This window comes from Ixodes scapularis, unplaced genomic scaffold (assembly GCF_016920785.2).
Source record: "Ixodes scapularis isolate PalLabHiFi unplaced genomic scaffold, ASM1692078v2 PGA_scaffold8__174_contigs__length_109621045, whole genome shotgun sequence".
NCBI classification, from domain to species: domain Eukaryota; kingdom Metazoa; phylum Arthropoda; class Arachnida; order Ixodida; family Ixodidae; genus Ixodes; species Ixodes scapularis.
In genome coordinates this window covers 80956799-80983056 of record NW_024609883.1, presented here as the reverse complement: position 1 = coordinate 80983056, position 26258 = coordinate 80956799, and the positions used below count along the sequence as shown (strand labels likewise).

The 26258-nt window shown below is 46.9% G+C and overlaps 1 protein-coding gene across 1 annotated transcript in view; it reads right to left on the bottom strand.

Annotated features, from left to right (window-relative positions):
• Positions 1-21155, bottom strand: part of LOC120841555 (structural maintenance of chromosomes protein 6) — a 54469-nt gene extending 33314 nt beyond the window's left edge. Inside the window, exons 1-13 of the mRNA XM_040212458.3 lie at positions 21083-21155; positions 20491-20625; positions 18445-18559; positions 14773-14878; positions 13991-14189; positions 11213-11293; positions 11033-11134; positions 10367-10504; positions 9837-9917; positions 9323-9469; positions 7727-7815; positions 5980-6144; positions 5158-5336 (exon numbers count right to left, since the gene is read on the bottom strand). Coding sequence (XP_040068392.1) covers positions 5158-5336; positions 5980-6144; positions 7727-7815; positions 9323-9469; positions 9837-9917; positions 10367-10504; positions 11033-11134; positions 11213-11293; positions 13991-14189; positions 14773-14878; positions 18445-18559; positions 20491-20589 — 1501 coding nt within the window. The 5' untranslated portion in view covers positions 20590-20625; positions 21083-21155. The remainder of the gene's footprint in view (positions 1-5157; positions 5337-5979; positions 6145-7726; positions 7816-9322; positions 9470-9836; positions 9918-10366; positions 10505-11032; positions 11135-11212; positions 11294-13990; positions 14190-14772; positions 14879-18444; positions 18560-20490; positions 20626-21082) is intronic.
• Positions 21156-26258: the final 5103 nt, after the last annotated feature.

Sequence of the window (26258 nt, the reverse complement as noted above, 5' to 3'; positions counted from 1 at the left end):
GGCATATGATGACTTCCACAAATGAGAAGCCTGGATTCCTCTCACAGGTTTCATGGTGGTCCACTCTGCTTGCTTTACCGCACGAAACTCTCGAACCCGTTCCACGGACAGGTGGAACATGCAGACATTTGTTACTTTTTTACGTAGCACTTCCACAAAGTCTTTAGCGGTGGCAATCGTTGAGTTGAGCGAAGATCTCAACTTGGTGAGCGTTGGTTCTTCCACCTACTTCATCACAAGCGCTTTCTCCGTGTCTAGTGGCTGAAAAGATCCATCTTGCCGAAGAGTGGGGCTTCCGAGACAATTCGTGGAATTAGAAGCGATTCTTGAAATGCGCCGCCGCTCCGTCTGATACAAGAGTTATTTCAAAAAAGACTGGGAAATGAACATTAACATACTCTTTTATGGCCTATGTGGCTAGAAGAGCGTGAGCTGTGTCATGTGTCGTGTACCATCGGTGACAACGGCAAAGCTTTGCGTGCCTTGCGTGGACGTAACCACACTTGTGGAGAGAGACACTTGAGTTTTTTTTCTATGAAAACTCTGCACTTCGGTTGGAAAGAGTACTGTCCATTTTTCCACAAAATCGAAGTGGAACATCACTGCCTTGGGTGGTAAGGCGGTTCTTGTGTCATATATCAGGCTTCGTTCAAGGTCAAGGATGTAAGAATGCCTCATATACTTTTCGCTCTCCTATGCCGCAGGAAGGCAGAAGTGTCCATAACCTTTTTGACGAGTTCGCCAGCGTCCCATAACGCGAAACAGATCTCTTCGTCTTCGTCGAGATGAAGCGACTGCAGCGAGATGCTCTGCGTTTTTGGGCACTTTTCGCAACGGCGCAGAAAGCAATCGTTCTGTGGAGCGCAGAAGAGGTAGGTGCGCTTGAGGTCGTCTTCAGTAAATGTCTTCTTTGGGGCATTTGTTATTGCCGTTAAAAGCAACTGATAATTGACGCAATATATGCATGTGCACACCTCGTGCTCGGGACTTTTTTTTTACCCGTTTTGGTCGTAGGGAATAAAATTTGGAGATGCCTAGTTCGGGATGGGGATGGTCCTTCCTAAACAGCTGGTAAGCTTCCTTAATAGAGCGGGTCATAAACCTTTTTACGACTTTGAACATGTCGTTGATCATGGCTTTGACGACGTCCTTTTTGTTGGGGCTTTGAACAGAGCATGCGAGGTCGTCGCGTGTGTAGTACTCAATTGCAACCCTCACGTCTTCGGCATTCGCCTTTTTCCCCATGTAGGGATCAGGGGTTGCCCAAACACCACCTTTGCGCTTCAGTTTTCATGTTTAATCAATCATGTAGGCAGTCGCTTCCGACACCAGACGCAATATTGTTTTCTTCAGGATGATTGGTGGCAGAAGCAAGTACAATCGCTTGCGTTCCTGGTGGGAACTACATGCCTTCAGCACTTCGCAAAACGCGTCAAACCACTCTGCGCAGTGCTCACAACTGTCTTCGAGTTCGAAAGTTTCGTGCGGTGAAGCAAGCAAAGTGGACCACCGTAAAACCTGTCAAAGGAATCCAGGAAACTCATCTGTGAAAGTCATCATATGCCAAGAGGCCAGATGTATACATGGCCATTCGCGCAACTGAGAGTTTTAAGCTTATGTATGATGCATAGGTAGCGAATTTGCAGAGTGGGGCCTTTTTATTCCTGTGAATTGTAAGCTAATTAATGGTATTCCAGCTCAAAGTTCCTTTTCCCGTCACTAATACTCACCGCTTATAAAAAAAGAATTTTAATAATATAAAATACATGCCATAACTAACGCTCAAAACGTTTGGTGCTGTGCGGCAAAGCCGGAATGACGAAGACGTCGGCTCGCTCCGAGTGAAGGTTTGTCGTAGCATTTCCCGCTTGGAGGTCATATGTTACTCAATCTTTTGCCATCACAGGTTAGTTCAAGTCACTGCAAAGTGCCAAGGGGAGTTTAAAGAAAATAAAAGATGGAGTTTTTTAAATATCGACGCCCAATCTTGCCACATTTTGAGAAATCAGCCGCATTTCCGCGTTGATAACAAAACTATATTTAAGGGTAGGTATATTATCTTTATATATTCGTAAAGAATATTTAAGTATGCGCATTTTGATATGTTTTGTGAAGTATTATGAAATATGGTTTATTTGCAAAAAAATTGTGAATATGTCTCTAAAACGCGTTTTTGTGCCGTGTTTGATATTTTTGTTTGCATTGAAATATTTTATGGATATCTTTAATTGTTTGTGTATGTGTTGTATAACTTTTGTAAAACCCATTAAAAAAGTTATGGTGCCGTGAAAGGTTCGATAAGGAAATGACGACTGTGCAAAGTAGCATTGTGAAATCTTCTCAATTTCCACGCCTCAAGCTTCTCTATTTTATATCTAAGCGAAAAAAATTGTTACGGCGTTCATATCTAGCTGAATGTTCCTCCCAAGAACATGGCTTTCATATATATTTTTAACAAAAATATCTAAATTATGACCCGGACCATCATTGCATGAACTGACGTGGAATCACCCTTCAATGACACACACACAGTATACGCATTATGTGACACATGTATATATATATATATATATATATATTTTTTTTTTTTTGCGCTCAGAATATGGTTTGGTGGTCAGTGTAGTAACATGCTGCCGTCTCTATGGCCCCACGCAGTATTTGGAATCGATTGTCTGTCTCTGATACACAATATCTATGGTGGTTCCCCAATGGGTCGTCTGTACAGTTAGAACACTGGCACATTCGGCCACACTGTTTAGAACCGGTAGATTTGGTAGCATGGGCGGGTAACGATACCCACTGGTAACGCTAAAGAGTGGAATCTTCTGCTAAACGAAAAAATTCTTGCATGTTGCACAAACCCGCGCCACGGTTTCACCCCACTCAGGCGGCGCCGCTAAACTCAACGTTTCACGCATGGCACTACTTACCGGCATCAAGTCTTTCATGTGCCACAGTCTTTCACACAAGTTGCACACATATCAACACGGATTGTTTACAAAGTCCGTCTCGAAGGTCCGAGTCACACTGGCGCTTTCACTAAGTTTCACCGTATAGTCAGTCAATCGGCGAGCCTTGACGTCGTCGACGGCGTCTTGTTGTTCCTGCTGCTAAGATGGTCGGGCACGTCGCTCAGCCTCCTGGCGATGCCGCTTCGCTAGACGTTCCTCCCTTTGCTCCGATGTCTCCGCAGCACGTTTAGCCTTCTTCTGTTCGGTCTTCCCACGCTCAACCGCTAATTGCCGGGCAACTACTTCGGGATCAGAGTTAAGCTTCACCGCACTTCTGCGTTGCTGAGGAGCAATTTCGCTCTCCTTCTCCATAACTATAGGTCTGTTTTTCTTGGCCAGGGGGGGCTGTAGCGTTCACGAGACGCAATCACAAAAGCGCTTCCGATAGCGTTCGCGACCATTTAATGGTGACATGAAGCGGCATCCTGGCGTTCCATCATGTACACTCCACGGGCAAAAACTAGCATCTGTATAGCTTCCCTCGGCGTCTGCTCGCGTCTGTCGCGGCTATGGCGTCACTCCCCTGGAATGCGAAGACCGGAGAGGCAAGCGCGGTGGCGGCAGCGGCGGCTCTGGCGCGCCAGCTGTGCGCCGTGTGACGTCACTGCTCCTCGTGCTTGCGCAGACCAGCGAGGAGCATGCGGTGGCAATGGAGCCCACGGCAGAGGCGTCTCCGGCGCACCAGCTGTGCGCTGTGTGACATCACTGCTCCTCGCGCTTGCACAGCACGGAGCACGGCTCATTATGCGAGCCACGCGAAACTGCTCAACCCCGGCCAGTGTAGCTCACTCAATAAAAAGAGCATCAAATTAAAATGTTGAACCTACCAGGTCCAGAGGTCAGCCTTTGAAATCACCACGCAATCGTATGTACAATTGCAGGTACGGCACAGACAATTAGAATCAACCGAAAAATCCGAACTGAGGGGCTTCAAGCTCCGAGAATCAGCTGTACTAAACCCACCGGCGGGATGAGAACGGAAGGGAGGAGCTTCAGTTGTCCCGCCTCCGGCATGACCCTGCCACCTCTGATAGCACTTTGACATCTAGCGAGCTCCGAGCGCACGCTCAGAGCCAACGCATGGCAGAAGGGAATGAGCGCGTTCTAAAGGCTGGGCGCTTGAAAAAGATGCCCTGCCGGTCTCGTCCTGTTAGAGACAAAAGTTATCCACTAAACGCACTTCGAGGACACCCAGGCTTGACCCTTCTTAGGGATGCTATCAATAATCTCTATATTCAAAATGGCCATTGAGAAAACGGCAAATGAAGGTTATATCGTGCCAAAACCGACCTTCGAATTTTCCCGTGCTCTTTAGAGGGGTGATGCTCTTTAGAAGGGTGATGTCGCAGGTCGTGTAACTCGCAAGTTAAGCAGGCAGTCTAAGAAAAACAAAGTACTCTGCACTTTTTTTGTTGTTGTTTTGCTGGCCTAAATTTTCTGCCGTTAATTTCATGCGCGTATAGGTTCTTATAACCCGTCAAAGTCAAGTTGTACAGCACCCCTATTACAACATTTGACATTACATTTTCAGTGTTGCCAGTAGAGCATTTTAGCCTCTCAGACTAACTTCAAAATTTCAATACCTTTCTAAAAAAAAATTAAAGAAAAATTATTGTAATTGGTATTTTAGGTTACTAGTTCGGATGTGTCAACCTTAACATCTCGAGAGATGACCCACACCCAAAAGACAACCCACCCCTATGTGTGGCCACGATTTGCTTTTTTTTTTTTAAAGACACCGAAAGATAGCCCACTTCTAATAATTGCAGGGCCCTGGCAAAATGGTAACCTCGACAAAAAAGGTGTTACTCAGCCACGGCAGGAGATAAGCTAACGTTCCTCACTGGGAAGGACTGTCGTCTTTAGTGCATTTTGTAAGTTTTAGCAGGTCACAAAATCTAAAACTAGCATTTTTTCTCCATTGTTTTATCACACACTGAAAGTTAGTCCAAACCTTATTTTCCCTCGATTTGTTTTCTATTTTAGGTGGGTTATCTGTTGGGATATTACTGTAGGCAAATCGGTGACTACCGAAATTTCACCTTTAATAAAAGATCCCCACGAAGCGAAGCACACTAAAATAAGAAAGATGCAGCACGAAAAGCAACGACAAACAGCGAAGAAAAGGCGCAGGCAGCCGACCGACCTAGGGGTCCCTTGGGAGGCTTGCGGAAGTGTCCTTTCCGCACGGCGATCTCGATCTCGCCGAGCAGGGCTGGGATGTGCCTGCCGAACTTCTGCAGACTGTTCTTCTTGCTTGCCCTCAGGTTCTGAATAGAAGCGCTCACGGCATTCTGCTGCTCCCTCAGGTCCATCTCTTCGCTCCTGCACAGACACCCACAGGAATTCTCGCACGCCACAGAAAAAATAAAACGGTGCAATTTGCCACGTGTTTTCATGCTATTCCCAAACAGGGATCCCAAAATGAGCGACGGGCTTGCATGGCCTACAACTTTCAAACCACAAACAACAAAACGACACTGCTTGCAGGACACAGGTGGAACTCAGAAAGTTTTATTTGAAAGGCCTTACTCATCGCAGTCATGTCAGGGAGAGGTATGTCACCATGCAAGGTTAGGGCAGGTCATGCGACACCCAAACATCCGTGTCATGCGAGATCACGGTGTCAGCGTCATGCGACTCGTCAGTGTCACGTGATGACCGTCACATAATGCCATGACATCACGCGACTGCAACAACTATCACGTCATGTGCGAACGTGACATAATCACGGCGTTCACGTGACGACACCACAGCATACCTTTCTGAATGCCGATGAGGTCCCTTGACGCTTCAACAAATCGTACACCTCGAGTGCGCGCGCATGCAGCCACAGCGCGGCAAAGGGCACGGAGTTGTGTGCCGGAGGTTGTGCATTCGAAAGACGTGCCCTGCCTTTTTTTAAAATTCTGTCGGCCACTATAAATGAAACGCATTTAAAAAGAGCAACGAGGCAAAGCCGACTAACCGTATGCGGTGGAGGTTCTGCGAGTTGGCCATTTCGGACTGCTTCACCTGCTCGAAATGGTGATTCGCAGTCCGCAGCCTCGACTTGAGCTCTTCTCTCCTCTGCTCCAACTCCTGGATCTCCGCCTCCCGCTTGGCCTTCTCGTTCGCATAGTAGTCCTCGTCACTGAAAATCCAAGTACCCCTTTTCAATCAGAGACTCACGCGACGAATCACTTGTTTGTGTGCCATATTTTCAGGTCTTCACGTTGCACCATTTGTTAAGTCTCGCACCCCCCTGCCTATAAATGGCCATTTGCAGACATGTACACATTAGTGAAATAAAGTAACTACCATATTTACTCGCATAATGAACACCTTTTTTTCCCCAAAAATTTACATATATTTGGGTTCATTACGTGGGGTAAAATTTTTGCATTTACACACTTAGTGCAAATGTCATTTTAGGTGCCAATATGACATGGCAGGGTACTGTGGCATGTCTTCATTGATAGAGGCGCACCCATGGCTGGTCTGGGGCGCGCCACAGTAACCATGCTCAATATATTGCAAACCTTCTTTAGGGCACTTTTGGCATGCCTTTTGCCGAAGAAAAACCACTCTACGAAGCTCACTCAGCATGGAGAGCATTGTGACCGTTCTTAGGCCTAACCACTTTCACAATATCACTGTCCGAAAGCGAATCACAGACGACGGCGTGTTTGTTGACATCAATGCATCCGATGGACGAAGACGTCCGGGGCTGGGCAATTCCTCGACTCCAGCTTCGCTAGGCATGCGCGCCACTTGGTTTCACGGTTTATCACTTCCACAACCACGCAATTGCAGGCATTATGAGAGCTGCTTGGCTTGGCTTGACTAGGCCCCGCCACTTGGCATCAATAGAAAATTGGCTTCAAGATTCACGGAGCCGAAAATTAAAAATGTGTTTATTACGCGAGAAAACAAATAGTCCAAATATTGATGCCCATTGTGGAGGGTGCATTCATTATGCTAGTGCGTTCAATATGCGAGTAAATACGGTACCTAAATACAGTTACACATTACTCGCTCAAAAAGTAACCCAGTGTCTTACTTGTCACTGTGAAGAAAAAGTAACGAAGCATGTTACTTTTTCTCGCTGACAACATAACAAAAGAACACCAAACCACGCGACATTGCTGCCCAGTGCTCGGAGGCCCACTGCGCTGAACAGCCAGGCATTTTCAAATCAAAAAGGTCCCAAAAAAAACATTTCTTTCTTCGAAGATGCAGTACATATGATTCACATGCTGTAACGCTTATCATCGCACCCAAAAAAAAAAAAATCTTACAGTAAGTTGTTTAGCGAGCCTCATACAAAAATGAGGGGAAAAGCTTATATTTTTTTTTTTTTATTTCATCCCAGGCTGAAGATTCCACACATGTGACACGCATGAGCGAATGAACGTTTTTCGAGTGATGAGCGCCATCTGGGGGACTGCCTGCAACTTAGAGATGAAGGGCAGCCCAACGTGAAATAAGTGCAGCAATAGAGGCTGACAACGTTGGTCGCGTAGGAAGGTGCCCTGTGAAAATGACGACAGTGGGAAGCAAGCCCAGGGGAAAGGATGCAATACATCTGCACACACTCACTGGAAAAAAGGTCCATTAAAATGAAACTACCCAGCACAAGCCTGGCAGGAAAACCTTGCCTACAATCCCCAGGACATCAGAGACAGTGAAAGAGAGACAGGAATGCAACGGCATAGTAGAAGTAAAGAACTCACATGGACCTAAGCTCTTCGATCCTTTTTCGAAGAATCAGGGCTTCCTTCTTTTTCTCCTGCATTTCCCTCTCTATCCGGTTGGCAGATTGCTGCAGAGAGAAAAACAGTAGCACCACAGCTTTACATTGAAAACGAGATAGACCGAAGTTCCCAGATAATCCCAAAAGACGATTTGAAGGCAGACATGTTAATGTGAGACCATGTCACCAGCAGGTAACTTTGCACTGTGGTGAAAGGAGGTGGGGTAATTCAATACTGCAAGAGTCGAGTTTTCAAGATAAGTTGGAAACATACAACGGCACTAATCTGGGATCTGAACAACACTAAACTAATAATTATGGGTTATTAAAAAAAACGTGGACACCAAATTCAGCCATGGCAGTATACCTACTACTGGTTATCTTTTATATCAGGGAGGTTCAGACATGTCTCTTCTAGAAGCAGGGACAGATAGCACCTTCATGAAAAGTGTGGATGCGTGCTGGTAAAGGAAGCCAGGACATAACATGCCGACATAGACGTTTGCTACAGAGTTTTCTGCTTAGCACCTGGTTACTACACAAATAAAAAATTTATGTGATTCGACTGAAGCACTGCCCGGACTAGTCCCGTCAAACTCTACACTCCACGCGTGTCGCTAGTATACTCAAGCACAATGTTTATGTGAAATCAATGACTTCATAGGTAGAAAATTTGTAGTAAGCAGTCATTTTACTTTGTAGAATCACAAGCTATCCATTAAGAAACAATTCATCACAACTGTCGCATTAACACATTGCACGAAGTTCCAAGAAACCACATAAGACGAATTTGAAAAGGAATTAGACATCAGGAAGATACGATTAGATGTCTACCCCACGGGATCGTCCCTCATTTTCCTGGCTCTACACCCTCTCCCATCGCTTTCCCACTTTCCAGTGTAGCGTCTTTCACCCTCCCCTCCTTCACCTATATATGCAAACTTCGGGTCAATAAATGTTGTTGCTAGTTGGAAGTCTTTGTGTCCGTGCCCCCTTTCTATGTATCTTCCTCATGTCTAATTACCGTTACCAACACGCTCGTTTTGTACTTGAAAAGGAATGTTTTGTACACATTCCCCAGTTGTGAGGCCAGTACGGTTTCTTGTCAGACACTCGCATATCTAGAAAATTGGCTTAACTTTGTCAAATGGGAACACAACAAGCCTCCTGAAACTGTTTTAAATTAAGATTCGACGTCTGCACTTCTCTATTCGGTAGACTTTTTTGTGTATTTTTTTTTTATATATATTTTTTTAATGTTGTCCTGCTTTGTCATTTTCTCTGAGAAGGTAAGAACAGCAGAGAACAGTTCTAGTTGTACTGTGTCCAGTGCAAGCTTCCTACTTTCGGCAAACGCTTCAACGTTTTGTGAGGTTCGACCAAGCACAAGTTGCCGTTCTTGCCTAGTCATAGACTGTTTTATACAAAAAAAAAAAATTAATTAAAAGAGGCATTTTAACGCATTGACAGATCACACACACGTTGCGGGACTTTAAACTCTGAACCGACCCGCACCGCACCGAATATACTGAATCCGACTCGCCTGTCTGCCCAACGAGAAAGACGCTCAACTCACGTCGGTTTCCCGCTGTGCTTCCTTCTTGGCGCTGAACTCCTTCCTGCCAGCCAGGAAGACAGGTTGCACCTGTTGAATGCGGTTAAGCACCTCATCCAGCTCCTCCTGGAGGCTCCTCTGCTTCTCCGCGTGAGACTGTGCCTTACCCTATGGGAAGCAAAAAAATTGTGCCTCGTCCGCAAGCGCTCTATGACCTCGAGACAAGGGGGACGCACCCCGAGCATTCCGTCTGTGCGAGTTGCGACTCTCGGCCACGTTCAGAGTGCTCAGCTGTGCAATTCGCTAAACGCCGTTTCGGCGCAATTCAGCAAATGGCACAACCCGTAGCTCCAGCGAGCCAATCATGTCGGAAAGAGGTACATGCTGGCAACATGCTGCCACCGTGCAGCCCGTGCTTCCCTAACACTGCTATTCAGCAACCCAGCAAGCATGTATAAAAAAACACGTCATGATTCCCCTCCCGACCAAACAGAAACAGATTTCTCCAACACACTTTGAGAGAAGACACACAAACCTCGAAGTCGGCCATCCGTTCCTTCAGCTTCGCGGACGTGGCCTCTTCCTTCGCGAGGGACGCCTCCGACTGCTTCAGCAACTGAAAGGCGACAAAAAATAGGACCTCCATTGCTGCGGAAGTTTCCGGGGCCATTTGACGTACGTTACAGTCGGAGCAACGAGGGAATGCGCACGAGAAGCCAGTCCAAAGATTGGCAGCTCGTGCACTATGATGCGACGTTGTTGCGTAAGCCACGACACGACATTGTGATGTCGATACATATGTCACGTGACTGCCCGACGTTCCGCGACACTGTGACGTCACTCAACACCGTGCTGTCATAGAATTATGACATATGGCGATGTCAACCGTGACGTAAAGTGACACCCTAATGTTGTGCGATACTGCAACGCCATACGGCGAGACGAACACCAACACAGGCGAGGAAGGTCCGCGAAGGGTTCCCACATAAAAGCAGTCACTTTAAGAGGTCGGAGACGTGAAAGAGCGACGCGGGAGTTCTTCTCCGAGGAAGCGAGGGACTCTACCTCTTCCTCCTCCTGCACCCTGGTCCAGAGCAGCTCCCCCTTCAACCTCTCCAGCTTGAGCCGCTGGTCCTCGAGGTTCTGAAGCAGGCGCCACTGCTTCTCGTAGCGCTTCACCTGCTTCTCCAGCTCCGGCAGGACCTGCAATGTGCAGTCGCCGCAACTTCGCAATGTTTGCAGCCTGATACGGCATCGGCGCACGGGGCGTTCCGATCGGCTTCCCCACTGCTTTACTGCATCAACGCCAAGACCCAAAGAGGTCCCCCGGCCATCAATCGAGAGAGATGGTCCTTTTTCTCGCGACTGGATTGTTTGAGAGCCCCTATGTTGCGGAGTGGCGCCACCAACTTGTCACTAGCACAAGAGTCACACTTCGAGGTAACGACACTTTGACCCTTTTGTTGCTTGGAATCATTGTTGCCAACAGTAATGCTCGAGCTTTCCAACTCTATATCTAAAGCTCGCAAAGCCGCATCTCAGATTGCCAATCGCACCTGCTCAGTACCAGGCGACGGCGACAAGCCAATCAGGGAATGCAGTGTCGATACCCTAAGAGCAGCCGATGTAGTGGCTCTAGCTTGCACCCTCAAGTGTGGCTGCAGTCCTTCCGAAGTCTCCGAAGCGGTGCGACGCCAGGCCGCCGATCTGCTGCCAAAAGGAAGTGCTCACCTTCTCCTTCCGGACCACCTCCATTTCAGCGAGTGCCCGCTCTTCCTCGATGTGGCAGTAGTCAAGCTTGAGTTTCTCCAGCTGCGTAGCCTTCATGAAGAACTGCGGGTAGAGAGCGGCACGTCGTCAAGCGAGGCCGCTTGGCAAGGATCCCAAGGAGACTAAAAGCACGCAACTCACGAGGTACTTGTCTTTGGCACTCTTGCTCTGGAGGAAGTTCCGGCTCGTCTCTTGGTTCAGGATCATCACGGGGTTTTCAATCTGAAACAATCATTCTCATCGTTAATTAATCTTTCAATCTTTTCGAAATACCAATAAATGCTAAATAAACGCATGGCTGCAGAGCTTGTGTGCAGGTGTTAACAACAAAAGAGATCTAGAACAAAAGGTGCAAGTTATGCTATAAGCCAAATATGTGTGTGAGCTCGCTAATGATGTTGCTATGCGCTTTTACGGTGGAGCAGTCTTGAGACAGATTACGAGCCAAGCCCGGTCAGTTATGCAGCGCTACATCCGTGTCACTTCTTTGTCTGGTCCTCGTCTTTCCGCGCTGTTTTTAATACCGCAGTTATAGACACTGCCAGAATAGGAACGGCAGAGCGTATGTTTCAGACGTCTGGCCTCCAGCAAGCACTCTATGCTTTCCACCATGCCTTGGACGTGCATGCGTGCTCAAGACGCCAAAGCATTGTTGAAGGTAAAAAGATTGTGCTGGAGGCAAGACAGCTGAAACTCCTCCCTGCCATCCTCGCCTTGTCAGAGACTAAAGTGCCCCTGACAAACTTACAAGACTCCGCCCAAGTACTGTGACCTAGACAAAAAAGCTGCTGCAGTGGTTTCACGCTGATGCTAGACCTACGGGAGCCGCTATTAGACACGAGAAAGTGAAAGCTCGGGCGCAGACACCCGCCAAAATGTACAGCACAACATACAGTGTAGTGCTAACTCGGTGCTGGAGACACAGTGCAGACTTTGCACTATACAGTGATGTGATTGGCCTAATCCATTTTGGAGCACCTTTCGGAGCAGCAAAAACAGTGTTTTGGAGCAGCAAATGTGGCCTTCGGAGCAACCAAAACGGTGTTTTGGAGCAGCAGAAGTGGCTTTTGGAGAAGCCAAGACAACGTTTCGGAGCAGCAAAACTCGCTTTTGGAGCAGATATTCTAATAAAAATAAAAATATCTGTTGTCAGTGCTGTTTAAACGAAGGACCCTTTGAGTTGTGTTGTATTGTGTTCTCATTTGACTTATTGTGACAGAACTCGATGCTTGTGGTTATACTGCTGAGACGTCCCACAAATGCACAGTGCTGTAGGCATTGCCGAGCGATTTCGAAAAACCGCTTGCCACCGTTTTACTGGTTCCCGACGTGCCAGATTTTCGTCAAAAGTAAGCAAACGTGAAACAATGGATTGCAAGCGTACCGGCTGGTGCCTCTGTCATGCAATCATGTTCGCATGCATGTGAGGGCAATGTCTGCAGGCTTCCAGTTGCGCATGCTTCGTCGTACGAACGGGGACAACGCCAGTTCGATCGAAACCGAAACCATGCCACTCCGCTTTGTCGCCAACTGATTCCCAAAATTGTATGCAAAATGTGACTGTCGAGCATACGACAAAAAACAGACCAGCGGCGCGTGCTTGCCAGGCTGGCAAACCAAATACAAGCTAAACACACACACACACACAGACAAAAAAAATAATAACCTGAGCGCATTGATGCAAGGCATCGCGAGCCAGAATCAAAACTTTCTTGGAGCGCTTTGTGCAACGACTGAACTCGAGACAAACATGCGCGCTGTGCGGGTTCAGCGTGCAGACATTGCCTTCCTTGGTTTAGCTCATTTCCCTTCACCGACTTCCTTTCGCGGTAGATTTTTCACGTACCGGGGTCCCTCTCGAAAGAAAGCCCACCAAGAGAAACCTAGGTAATCAATACTTCGACACAGCTGTCTTTGAGTTAAAGAGGGACATTTATACTAACGTATGATTTAAACAAGAACAGGAATGTTGATGAACATGCTGGGGTACTTAGTTTCATTTTAGAAAGCGCCATATCTGCAGAGACATGGGGACAACAACACCCGACGTCGCGCGACCACGCTGACTGGAAGGCAAGGACCAAATATAGTTTTCCCACGGCCGTTGCTTTCAGGAGTGCTTCAGCTCACAAAGTAACTCCCGCCGCGCAAAAACGTAATTTCGTTTCACAGCACGACGGCATGGCTGGTACTTGGCTTGCTAGCGTCGGAGCGTCCGCGCACATTGTTGAAAATATTTTTGAAAAAGACGCGAGTCGAGAACCATGAGACGACGAGAGCGCAAAACGCAGGACGGCTAGAAAACCATGCAAAACCGGATGGCTAATTGATGCATGGTACTTTGTGTCGGACAGCCGCTTGTGCCACATAACACAGGCATGCTCAATTACAGTACTCAGCTTAGTTTCGGTTCTGAAAGGCGACCGAAATTGGTTTTTTTACACATGCTTGGAGCACATTACCCATACCTTGGTCAAATGTAGCAGGATGTAGCAGGGTTAGCCCCTTGGCGCAGTTTGGCACAGCAATCACATCACTGACCATACCAGCACTGCACCAGTGCTCTGCAGCATGTGACCTTACCTGTCCTTGTTTACACAGACAATGCAGCGCAAACTCAGATAGTGCCGGCTTTGAAAAATCTCAGCGCTGCATGTCCCGACCGACCTCAAAGGCGTGTTCACACATACACCGTAAGGCTACAAAAGCACTATGAGCGAGTGCCGGAAATAACGCTGACCTTGCAGACACAGAGCTGACTTTGCACTATATAAATGATACAGCACTGATGCAATGCTCCGTCAGTGCTAAGTTAAGCTCAAGTCAGCACTGTGTCAGCGCCGTTCTTAGCGTTGATTTAGCACTGCAGTGTACGTCTTATCCGGCCTTTAGAGAGAGAAAGAGAGAGAGAAGGCCCACCTGGATGTTGAACTGGTCAAGGATGTGGAGGAGTTCGTCTCGCTTTGTGGAGATCACCGTTCCCGTCCCAGACTTGAGCTTGTACGTGGAGGCGCCCTCAGCCGTGAGTCGTCGGTGAACAATAATGGAGTTGCCATACTCCTCGGGCTTGTAGGCGTCCCGGCCATGGTTCCTCAGCCGTATCGTCACTTCCGCTGCCCTGGAAAACCGTGGAGGTCAGCTTAAGGGCCGGTTCCCACATACGTCGCAGTGCTAAATCTACAATAGCAATAGCGCTGATGCAGCGCCAACTCTAACGTAACTCAGCACTGATGTAGCACTGTATCATTGCTATACTATAGCCAAAAGTCAGTGCTGCAAGAAGAGCAAGATCAGTGCTATTTCCAGTGCTGAGCAACTTTGTTCAATACCGATACCTCTCTTTCCTTCTTTCAAGGTGAAGCTATCGGAAGCTGGTACACTGTGAATCAAATTATTGTGTACGCTGTCCGGACAATATTGAGAAGGGGTCATCAGACTTGGTGGACAGTTGACACAATATAAAGTCCCCCTAAATAATCAAGCAGTCTGAAAAAACTAACTGACCCCCCACCCTTACTTCAAGAGAAGAGAGAATTCCTTTTGAACATGAGAAACAGCAGACATTTTAAGCCCTTCCTTGAGTCTTTGCTTTATTCCCAATAAAATCAATTATGCGTCCCACTTAATGGGAAAACTTGCAAAACTTCTCCACTTCTGCTTGAAGACAGACCACAAAAAGGTAAAAGAAAGAGTATCCGCACCGTTTCCCGGTTTCCACGAGGTTCTTGACAGATGTGCCCCGTGAAGCAGTGTTTGCTTTTCCGCCCAGTCCGATGATGAGCGACGTCAGGATGGCGCTCTTGCCACCTAGCAGATGATTGGTCGATCACATCAATTGGCTATGTTGGCCCTTGCTTAGGAATTAAACCAGCGGGCGGTTTGCAATACACTGATCTACATCAACCTCAATAGGTAGCAATGCCACTAAAACAATGGTGACGCTTCCTGTGCACAGTTTAAGGCCCACCATCACAGGTGACCCCAGATCACTCAAGAATTCAATGTCGCCTTTGTAATAAGAAACTCCAAAATTAACCAGATATTGGACAGGATACTTTGTAACAATGTGCTCTCTTTTTTGCTTTCTTTTTTTGTGTGCTTTCTTTTTTTAACACAACATATGCCTTAGATACCAAATTAACCATGATTTCTATTAATTACCGATGTTGAGACTGAGGAAGTTTGTTGTCTGGGGAAGTTTGTTGTTCAACTTCCTTTCAACATTCCTAACTTATGATAAATAATACTCATAAGCATATTCAGTTCACAAATTTGAGTGAAATCAGTATGCATGGTTCGAACTTGGGTGGATCTTGAAAGTTCCTCATCCCTATAGTATTCCGAAATTATGTGCACTGATATCACTCTAGTCTACAGTCCTTCCCATGAATTTGGCACTTTTCTTCCATTGTACCTAGGCTTCAGCTCCTTATCCCAATAGTGGAAGCCCTTTGCTCTTTTTTTTATAGGAACTCTCTGCTGTCAGAGAGTTGTGTTGGATGTCTTTTCCACCCCTACCCCGTCCCGTGACTGAAGAATGTAGTGTTTAAAATAAATAAATAAATAAATAAAATCTACCCTCAGAATCGGGGCCCCAATGACTTTTTTACTAATTTAATTTGCACTGAACCTAAGCGCATTGAACGTAGTAACTTAATAAACCTTTCTTTTCTCGAATTTTGCTTTATTTTAGAAGTTATAGGCAAATTAAAATAGCAAAAACAAGCAAAAAATAACCTCCCTCATGACGTCCATGGTTGCTTCAGTGGCCGTGAACTAGAGGAGGGGTAGTGAGCTATGCGAGCGCTCACGGCTGCCGTACTCCGTGTCGACGGTGCGAGAAGGCGCCACTAAAGCATGCTTTGAATAGGCTGTAATGCAGCGGGCAGCCAGGGCGGCTCACATTGCATTTGCTGCGCGGTTAAACACTAATTCGGCATGACACTTCATTAGCCACAAACGACAGCAAACACGGGTTAAAGATCAGTTCAGAACGGGAGCCACTTCCCGCTGCCATACCGCGAAACGGCCAAACTGCCAGACAAAGCTGCTCGCCGAAGGCCTCCGGAAGGCTCGGAGCCAGTGGGATCCTCCAGTCCCTACGACCGCAGCGCCGCCGCATACATCCGGTACCTTTCCGTGTCGGCGCCTGATCCCACTACTCCTTTCTATCATGCGCCGCCTTTTTCACCGCTTGGTGGCGGTTTTGTTGACGGGTCATTTCTTGTTTCTGTACTTTATATACTGCATTTGTTTCTTTTCTGATCAAAAATACTGAGAAAAAACTACTTTTATACATAGTTAAAACGGTTCGCGCCACTTATATTTTGTATTTCGACTAAAAAGATGCTTTTAGCGGCTCTGACCAGTAGTAAGCCCAGGACCAAAGACGTCACATTTTGCGCGCTTTCAGTACCACGGGTCGCCCCCGTCGGTAGAAGAGGTTTCCGCGTCGTTCGGTTAAAATATGACGCACTGATATTTAGTTACTCTCTCCGTGCCCGCTGGCTTGCCCGAACCCCAAGAGACGTGGAAACCGCAAAAAAGGTAGACGCTTAAGTATGATTGCAGGGCCCCTTTAAATATAACTTCTACAAGATCACACTTCCCTTTAAAGGGGCACTGAGCTGCTTTTCGTAGAAAATAATTACATCTCTTTGCGAAGGACACGATGCTGGGGAAACTAGCCCTTAACAGCTACGCTGTAAAACGCCCCTAGGCCGCCGCCATGTTGCTGATGATGATGCAGCTGGTGCGACTGTCATGCCCCCTATCAGCTAGAAATTTTCTGCCAGTCTCTTCGACTGTGGAAACCCGCTCGGCGAGACTCTCCACTTATGTTTTGCGGTTTTGCATTCAGTTTTCCAGCCTCTCTTGGAAAGTTTCCACTTCATTTTTTGCATGCATGGCGCATACCCCTTTTCTGTTATCTTCCACTGCGAGAAATAGGGCTGGTAAGTGCCTGCCATTCAAGCATTTCTGCTTGACATTCACTGGAAACAAAGGAGGGAAAGGATGTCGAAAGGCCCTCGACACGATTTTGCGAACAATGACAACTGTTCTCCCTCTCCCAGAGATAATACATGTACAGTACTCTCAGTCATAGCTAAAAATAGCTGTACAAATTGGGAACAGGTCAGTCGCGTCCATTTCTTTGCCTTGGTGGTGGTGCGAAAAAAAGAAAGCTCTCCTCAAAACGAAGACCTCTTGGATTCAGTCTGATCGTCAGGATGTGAGAGTTATCGACATTGCACTGCTGTGTAATTTGAAATATTTCTCAAAAAATCCTTTTTTTGATAACGCTGGACCGCGTGGTACATACAATATGTTGTTCGAACGTTAACGCTCGCTAAATAGTATGTCCCGAGTCCTGTCCATCGGTAAACACACTATTTGTGCGCGTGAAACATGCGTGACTTTCGGCTATCTTATGCTGTAAATAATTTTCAACCACTAAGCGCTTTGTTGTTTGACGCACGGCTGAGCAGGCAACACCTTCAAAACTTGCCATAAAATAAAACAAAACATCCTAGTCGCATTCGTTCTGCCGCGCACGTACCCAACAAAAATAGTTTACAATTTTTTGTTTGTTTTGTTTCAAATATAGTACAATGCTTTCTCAATGTCCTCAGGAAAGCCGTTAGCAGTGTTTGAAATTGCGCCTACGCAGGCTGCGCCCATTAAATCACAGTCCAGTCGGTTGGGGTTAGCAGGGACGCCAGCGAGACTAGCCTCAAACCAAGTGACTGGGCTCGAAAAAGGTACTCTTGTCCCTGGGGCTGAGTCTTTCTTGAAAAGGTGTATAGTAAGCTCGCAGCAATAGGAATACATGGGCACTATTTTCTCTTGGGGGGGCACTTCCTCGAATCCCCACCACCTTAATGAAACTTGAACAATGAAAATAGTTACTTACGTGGAGATTCTGATTTTTATTATTATTGCTCTTTTTAGGCGCACTATCTGTTATATTCCAAGAAAAACGTCAAGTTTTTGGCTTAGAAGACGTAAAACAACAATTATTGTTTGAAACCACCGTCCGACGGCACCCCCTAGTGTCTGCTCTAAGAGGCAGAAAGAGAGGTGCATGACAATCCTTGATTACATTTTCAATGGAAAAAATGTCCACCACAAGTGTAATTTCAGGTTTCTTAGGATGCTTAGAGCCCGTAGATTGGGTTATCAACATAAATAGACAACCTCAAAAACTATTTCAGTGCACCATTAAACTATTTGAGTGCCCCTTTAAGCTTGCTCTCTCCAGAGCCTGACAAGTACCAGCGTTGTGTAACCATCCTGCCGACTTATCCTGCTAACGGTTCAAGTACCCGACCCAATCCTCCCATGACCAATCAGATGGCAGTGGTCCAACTCACTTCCATTCCTTCCAATGATGAAATTGGTGTGGTCCGAAAACGAAAAGTCAAGCTTGGTGTGGCACATGAAGTTCCTCAGCTGCACGGACTCTATGATTCCAATGGACTGCTTTGTCTGAAAAAGGTTAAAACAAAGTCAAGGCATGAGCCCCGTCTGGTGATCTCGAAGCACAAATTTTGAGCTTGCCTCCAAGTTTCAAAGCCTGCCCCAAAGAGGAGAAAATTGTTATTTGCTACAAAAGAGAGTACTAAAATGGCAAGGAGGCCTGATGCCTGGCAATATTCTACACTCGTTTTCACCTCGCAATTGACCGCACCAAACGCCACTACGAGCCATCCCAGCCAATTCAGTGCCGTGAGCGTATCCTGCAATCGCACATCCCATGCATTGTCCCGAAGGTAGCGTGACACTAGCGCAGCATATTTCTTGTTTTCTAATAGAACGATCCCACCGAGCATTCGGCGCAAGAGTGACACCGCCGTAACTTTAGTCCACACGAGGCCAGTGGCAGCAACGTTCTTAGATCTATCAGTTGACAAGCTCCACGGAGAAGCGTCCTTCGAAAACGGCTCTCCGTTGTCCGCACGTAAGCAGGTACAGGCGGGTAGCGATCTTATCCCAGCCAGCAGCACCGCACCCAAGAAAGATAAAGGAGGACCGTTTTCGAACTACACTTTTTTTGCCGCAAACTTGTATGTTTAGCACAAAAGATGCAATAGAATCACCGCAGGCAATGTGCATCGAATGTTACACCAGTTCCGTCGCTTCTGTCCGCATGGGCTGGGATGGCAGCGTAACAAGTGCCCTTAAATGGACGCACCACGAAAAGGTGCTAGGCATCGTAGGAAACCTGTCAATTGACTTCGCTCGAGAAACGTTGAATGGCAGCGCACGACATGGCTTGCGCCATCTCGGGCTCTGCTTGCACGCATCTGCTGTAGGGTTGTCACTTGTGCAGAAAGGATAAAGTTTCCGCGACGCATTGCAGCAGTGTAATGAAACTGGCTGGTGAGATCAGTCCATTAAACGGAGAGATCAGCCACCACATCTAATGGCGAATTCGGGTGGTCAGTCGCCGGCGAGAACGAGCCAGCGGAACCGGCAACCAGAAACGCGCCGGCGCCACACCACGTGACCCTCACCACCCGAACACGAAACGCCAGACGGTGGCAGTTTACTTCGCCTCTTGCCCGCGCGACACCGCTAGTGAGAGCCTGTCGCACCTGTCGCCGCCGTCACTCATGTCCCAACGACTTGGATTGACTTTCGTAGCGGCTGCTAAAGTTACTTCAAATCAGTTTCCTTCTTTCGTTCATTTTTTTCCTCACTGACCTTCTCTCTCATTTCGGAAGTGACGACACCGGATACAGTCTGGCGCCTACTCGCCCGGCCGTTCGGAGCTCGGGCGGAAAAAGCGCCGGAAAGTTGCCGGTGCATGCCGGAGAACCACCACCCGAACGGTGCGCGCCAGCCGGAAACTGACCACGCGAACACTATTGCCGGCTTTCCGGCAAAATAAGTTGCCGACGATTGACCACGCGAATTCGCCATAAGACTAACTATTTTTGTCAGTAACTAAAATTCTAACTAAGATTTTACACACTTGCAAAGTCGAAACTTCAAATCTGAGTAGGCTATTGCGAATGCAAAGTACACATGCCGCGAAACCTCACAAACAGCGCCTAGTCATTGTAGATTTCGGTAAAATTTAAATACGAAACAGTTCTCTTTTCTATACAGCGTGACAGAACAATAGGTCAGAAATCAAAATGTTAAAACGCTGGGCTATTGAAAGCTCCGTCGATGCCTCGACCCACCGTAAATTAGCGGAGAGTCCACAGGTGCGCGGAGCAGGAAGAAACCTGCATTACGTTTGATAGCTTCACGGAAATTCAATCATGTTTTTGTAGCCCATTCAGTTTCAATAACCGCAACCAACCCGTCGTGAACTCAAACAATTAAGAGGCAATTTGCGCGATCGGCATGGACCCTATTTCCATGTTTCAGGAACGCAATACCTAAAAAAAGCACAAAAGACAAAATACCTGAGATGAACTCTCTTGAGATCCACATCGCAACTTCTTGGTCGGGGAGCAATCGCTCCCTGACCAGTTTTCGATGTCCTCGGTCCTTCGTTTGGTCATTGCGACGGCGACGACAACAGTCCCAGCAGCTGTAAACTTCGATGAAACGCGGACGCGAAGAAATCAGTCGGTTCTGAGTAGCCACACCACATTAACCACAACAAACGCTTACGTTTCGCGGAAGAAACGCGCAGCGTGGCTTCATGAACGCTTCAACACGCTTCGGCGACCAAACCCGCAAGAGAACGAAACTACGTTACAAAGCACTCCAAAGCAATACCAGGTGTTATAACCTGGCGTCGTTGCGTTCCTAGCTAAGCTGAAACAAGTCAGAAACAAAAGAATGCTACCGTTTTGGAAGAAAGTCGGTGGAAGAGAGAAATATCAGCTGTTCGGCTGTTTTCGCGCCAAGCCGTCAGCACATCCCGGATGCGTCCGGTCGAGCCTTTCAAAACCAGAAGGCTCATAGTAGCACCCATAAACGCCTCGGCCACTGTAATAACTGTGGTCTTTTACTGGTCTTTTACGTGAGGTAATAGCGGGTAATATTTACCTTAGCTTCGGAAATTCATGCAACTCGAAAATCCCGTGAACGATCACCCAACAGCACAGCACAGTCTTTTTTTATCTTTTTTTTTTTCTTTTAGCTTTGGCTTGGCTTATTTTGGCTACAGCTTCAGAGGAGAGGCTTGGCTCTAGAGTTACGTTGGCGCAAACGGCGCAAAGGGCGCAAAGCGCGCAAAGCATTTGTGTGACGTCTACTGAAGTAAACGGTAGCTTGCGCTACCTGGCCGTGTAGAATCCAACCTTGTAGAGCCTGTCATGTGACCTCCGAGATCCCGAAGCGCGCGAAGCGCGAACCACGCGAACCGGGCGAACCCTTGGCGCGAACGCTTGTCCAGACTCCGGCCGACCCATTCGAGCGGAGAGAGCGTAATCGAAAAAAAAGAGAAGGAGGTGGCGTCTCTCCGCGAGGAGGCGCTCCCAACCCAGCCATGGCAGAGAGCCATGGTAAAGTCCCTTGATGTTTTTTCACTGCGAAAAAATATCCAGGGACGCTAAGCCATGGTGCAGAATATCTCAGAGACCATGAAAAGTATGTAATAGGTAAGGGTAACAGAAATGCAGCTGTAGTGAAAAATAGAGCACTTTGGAATTACAACAGGTATGAGGTGGTGAGAGAGATTTGGAAAGGGATCATGGTGCCTGGCTTGACTTTTGGAAACGCAGTGCTATGCATGAAATCCGAAGTGCATGCGAGACTAGAAATAAAACAGCGCGGAGTAGGTAGACTGGCTTTGGGGGCACATTGCAAAACGCCAAACCAGGGAGTACAAGGAGTATATGGTCAGCTAGAACGAAAGGGACAAACACAGACAGAGAGAAACAGAGACATACACACCGCTGTCTCTGTTTCTCTCTGTCTGTGTTTGTCCCTTTCGTTCTAGCTGACCATATACTTAAATTATGTACCAACTAGCTCAACTTCAACCTGTTATTCAGTACAAGGAGACATGGGATGGGCATCATTTGAGAGCAGGGAAGCGGTGAGCAAGGTAGAATTTGAGGATAGGTTGAGGCAAATGGACGGGGAGCAATGGGCACGAAAGGTTTTCAGCTATTTATGCGTGAGGAGTGTAGACACAAAGTGGAGACAGCGCACTAGGAAATTAAGAGGAAAGTTTTTGGGCTATAGCGAAGATACGGAAGAGCAAGCCTCAGTTAAGAAGAAAGTTAAGGCCACAGAAAGAGATCGGTGGCTAGAGGGAATGCAGACAAAGACGGCTCTGGAAAGCTATAGATTAAACAAAAGAGTTATTGCCAAAGAAAGCATTTATGACAATTCTAGGGGAAGCTCATTGCTGTTTGAGGCAAGAACGGGTGTTCTGCGAACCAGAACATACAGAGTGAAGTACCAGGAAATTGATACAGTGTGCACTGCTTGTGGAGAGGAGGACGAGACGGCTGAGCACTTGATACTCTACTGTAAAGGGCTTCACCCTATGCCTACCGAAGACAACATAGATTTAATAAAGTCATTGGGTTTTAGAGACAGCGAAGGGAGAGTGGATTTCAAGACTGTAGAGATTACCAAGCAAAGATTAAGTGAATGGTGGCAGAAATCGAGAGAAAACTAGGTATTTTCTTATTCACTGGTGGCAAGGGGGTTTCATAGCCTCACTTTCTTTGCACTGCGGAGTGAATATAGATTTCACATTTAAATATTCTAAGCTTAAATGGTAAAACAAAATGGCTAGGTGGCGTAAGCTACCGCCCGATCCAAAGGGCTCAGCCGTATTCATCCATCCATCCATCCATCGACAGCATGGCGCGAGGCAAAAGAGTTCAAGAAAGTCTTGTTACGTCGAGTTACTGCAACCTTACACATTTTTGTGCATTGTGGTAGAACGGTAAACAGCTGCTCTGAGGACGTCGACATACAAGTTGTGATGCTAATTAAATATTTGATTTTAGATATTCATCTCTGGACATGTTACGGCTAGAGCTACAAGCGCGCGTTTTGATATGTTTAGTTCCGTATATTAAAAACTCTGATTTCTATAAAATAAAAACAATCATGCTGCACTCTTCTTTTTTTTTTTTTCGACCGTTGTTTTACTTGGCGTTTTGAGCACGAGGTTTGATACTATGCAGTGCAGTCCGTGTTGTCATTCTTTTAATATTTTTAATATTTATTACGCAATTTTTACGGGTCATATTGCGGTGTTTGCTTCCACTAGAAGTTGATTAAAGTAGAAGTTTGGGCTAGTTGGTATTTCATGATTAAAAAAATTCTGTACTTCTTTTTCTTTTTTTCTTTTTTTTTTTATCGTCGCACGTTGTTTGACGTAGCTTTTCGATCCAGCGAGCACAAGGTTGGATCGCCGTTGGGTTGGATACTACAAAAGCGCAGACCTCGTGTCGTCCTTCTTTTCGTATTTTGTTTTTATTTATTACATAAGTTATGCAGGCCATATTGTTGTTTGCTTGTGCTACAAGCACGCTTAGGGCAAAAATTATGGCGGTAAGATTAGACCTCCTTGCAATGATTTAGCCATTTCTTTTTTAATTCGGGGTATTTGTAGGTACTGATTCAGCACGTAGGTAGTTTTCTAGTAATCGTCTAGTTTTTGGCATATGTATCACAAACCATCACATGGCTCGTGCCCCCCCCCCCCTCCCCCCCTGGTAAAATCCGGGGGGTGGGGGGGCAGACCGGGTCCGAGCCATGATCCTTACCGAGACGCTGTTTACGTGCCATGTAACGAGCTTCTGGTAGCGGCATGTAAACAAAATAACGCGCACGTTGCCTTTATTGTCAAGATACATGGGAAATGGAATTCCAGCGTGTTTTCGTTAGCTTCAATCTCCAGTTCTGGCACAAAAAAAAATAAATAAATAACGCGCAGCACCCCCCCCCCCCCCCCTCTCCTTGGAAAATGGAAAGTCTACGCCGCTATGTAGCTGGCATTTTGTGATGTAACTTATTGTTATTCGAAGAGACAATAAGATCTAAAAAATAACTCTGGTTTATTTATAAATTCTAACCTTGTTCCAGCCTCGTTTCTTCGCTGCCGGCCTAAGCAGCTCGGTCGTCCTTTTCTGCGACCAAACCGGCCCGGAAAGGGCGGAAAAGCGAAAATGAGAAGCAGCAATAAACAAAACCATGTTTCACAGTTGAAATGGAAGGACATCGCGACGGGTTTGGACAAAAGACGGACAAAGTTCTAAATTGCCCACCCTCGCTGCGTACAACCGAAAAAAAAAAAAAAAATATATATATATATATATATATATATATATATATATATATATATAATATATATATATATCAACGACCTCGTTGATATATATATAAAACAATATCGCCATCTTTTGCGGTGGTCCGCGAGAAAGTGTTCAGGAAAAGCACCCCTCAGGGGCACTTGTACGCACAGATGGTTTACGCAGGCGAGGGTGTGCATTTTGTAGGCGCGTCTGTGTGCGTGTGTGCGGCTTTGATGGGGATAAACGATGATATGATGACGGCGCCGCCGGGGACGAAAAGGAACGCCGCGCCGCTAATCCTCCGGAAGAGAATTCACTGTACACACACCGAATCGTACAAGAACATACACACTCACATCCCCCACTGTGGTTCCTCTCCCAACCCCTCGAACACGCTTCCAAAAAACATGTTGCTAAAAAAAAAAAATTAATGGCCGGTTTTACCCGCTTTGGTCTGCCTTGTAGACTTGAATGCAAGGCCCGTGTGCGGAATGATCCCGGAATCATTCCAACTCCGGAGTGACAACTCCGCAACACAGGTATGCAAACGATAGCAAACGTCAGGTACACAACCCGGAGAAACCGAAACCGAAACTACCTGTTTTTAGTCTCCTGCTCCCAGAGTGCATAGGGGTGCAGCTATTTGCGTTTGCGTTTGCGGCCAGGTTTTTAGGGCGATAGCAGAGGAGCGGGCACTGCGCGTGCGCAGAAACCGGATTTGCGTGAGGTCAAGGAGGTTAGAAGAGGTGAAGCATCTACGCGTGCGCCGTAGGGAGGCTCTAGTGAGGGTGGGTGCAACTCAAAACCTGGAGAGCGTTCGCAATTTAAAGGGGCCCTGCAATCATATTTAAGCGTCCACCTTTTTTGCGGTTTCCACGTCTCTTGGGGTTCAGGCAATCCAGCGGGCACGGAGAGAGTAACTAAATATCAGTGCGTCATATTTTAACCGGACGACGCGGAAACCTCCTCCACCGACGAGGGCGACCCGCGGTACCGAAAGCGCGCAAAATGTGACGTCTTTGGTCCTAGGCTTACTACTGGTCAGAGCTGCTAAAAGCTTCATTTTAGTCGAAATACAAAATATAAGTGGCGCGAATCGTTTCAATTTTTTATAAAAGTTGTTTTTGTTCAGTATTTTAGATCAAAAAAAGAAACGAATGCAGTTCATAAAGTACGGAAACAAGAAATGACCCGTCGGCATACCCGCCACCAAGCGGTGGAAAAGGCGGCGCATACTAGAAAGGAGTAGTGGGATAAGGCGCCGACACGGAAAGGTCACGGATGTACGCGGCGGCGCTGCGGTCATTTGGGCAGGAGGATCCGAGCGGCTCCGAGCGTTCCGAAGGCCTTCGGCGAGAAGCTTTGTCTTGCGGTTTGGCCGTTTCGCGGTATGGCAGCGCAAAGTAGCTCCCATTCTAAACTGATCTTTACTCCGTGTTTGCTGTCGTTTGTGGCCAATGAAGTGTCATGCCGAATTAGTATTTAATCGCGCAGCAAATGCAATGAGGGCCGCTCTGGCCGCCCGCTGCATACACCCTATCCAGAACATGCTTCAATGGCGCCCTCTCGCGCTGTCGACTCGGAGTGCGGCAGCCGTGAGCGCTCGATAAGCTCACTACCCCTCTTCTAGTTCACGGCCACTCTCAAGCAACCAAAAACGTCATGAGGGAAGTTATTTTTTGCTTGTTTTTGTAATTTTAATTTGCCTATAACTTTTAAAATAAAGGGAATTTCGAGAAAAGAAAAGTTTCACTAAGTTACTACGTTCAGTGCGCTCAGGTTCGGTGCAAATTAAAAATTAGTAAAAAAGTCATTGCAGGGCCCCTTTAATGGCGGCGCCTGAAGGAGAGGATTCGGGAAAGGATATGCGCCAATGTTGCCTGCACAAGAGCAGACGCCCGCTCTGTTGCAACTCTGTTGCGTCATGCGCCTTTCCTCCTCTCGCCTCCCATTGCAAGCAA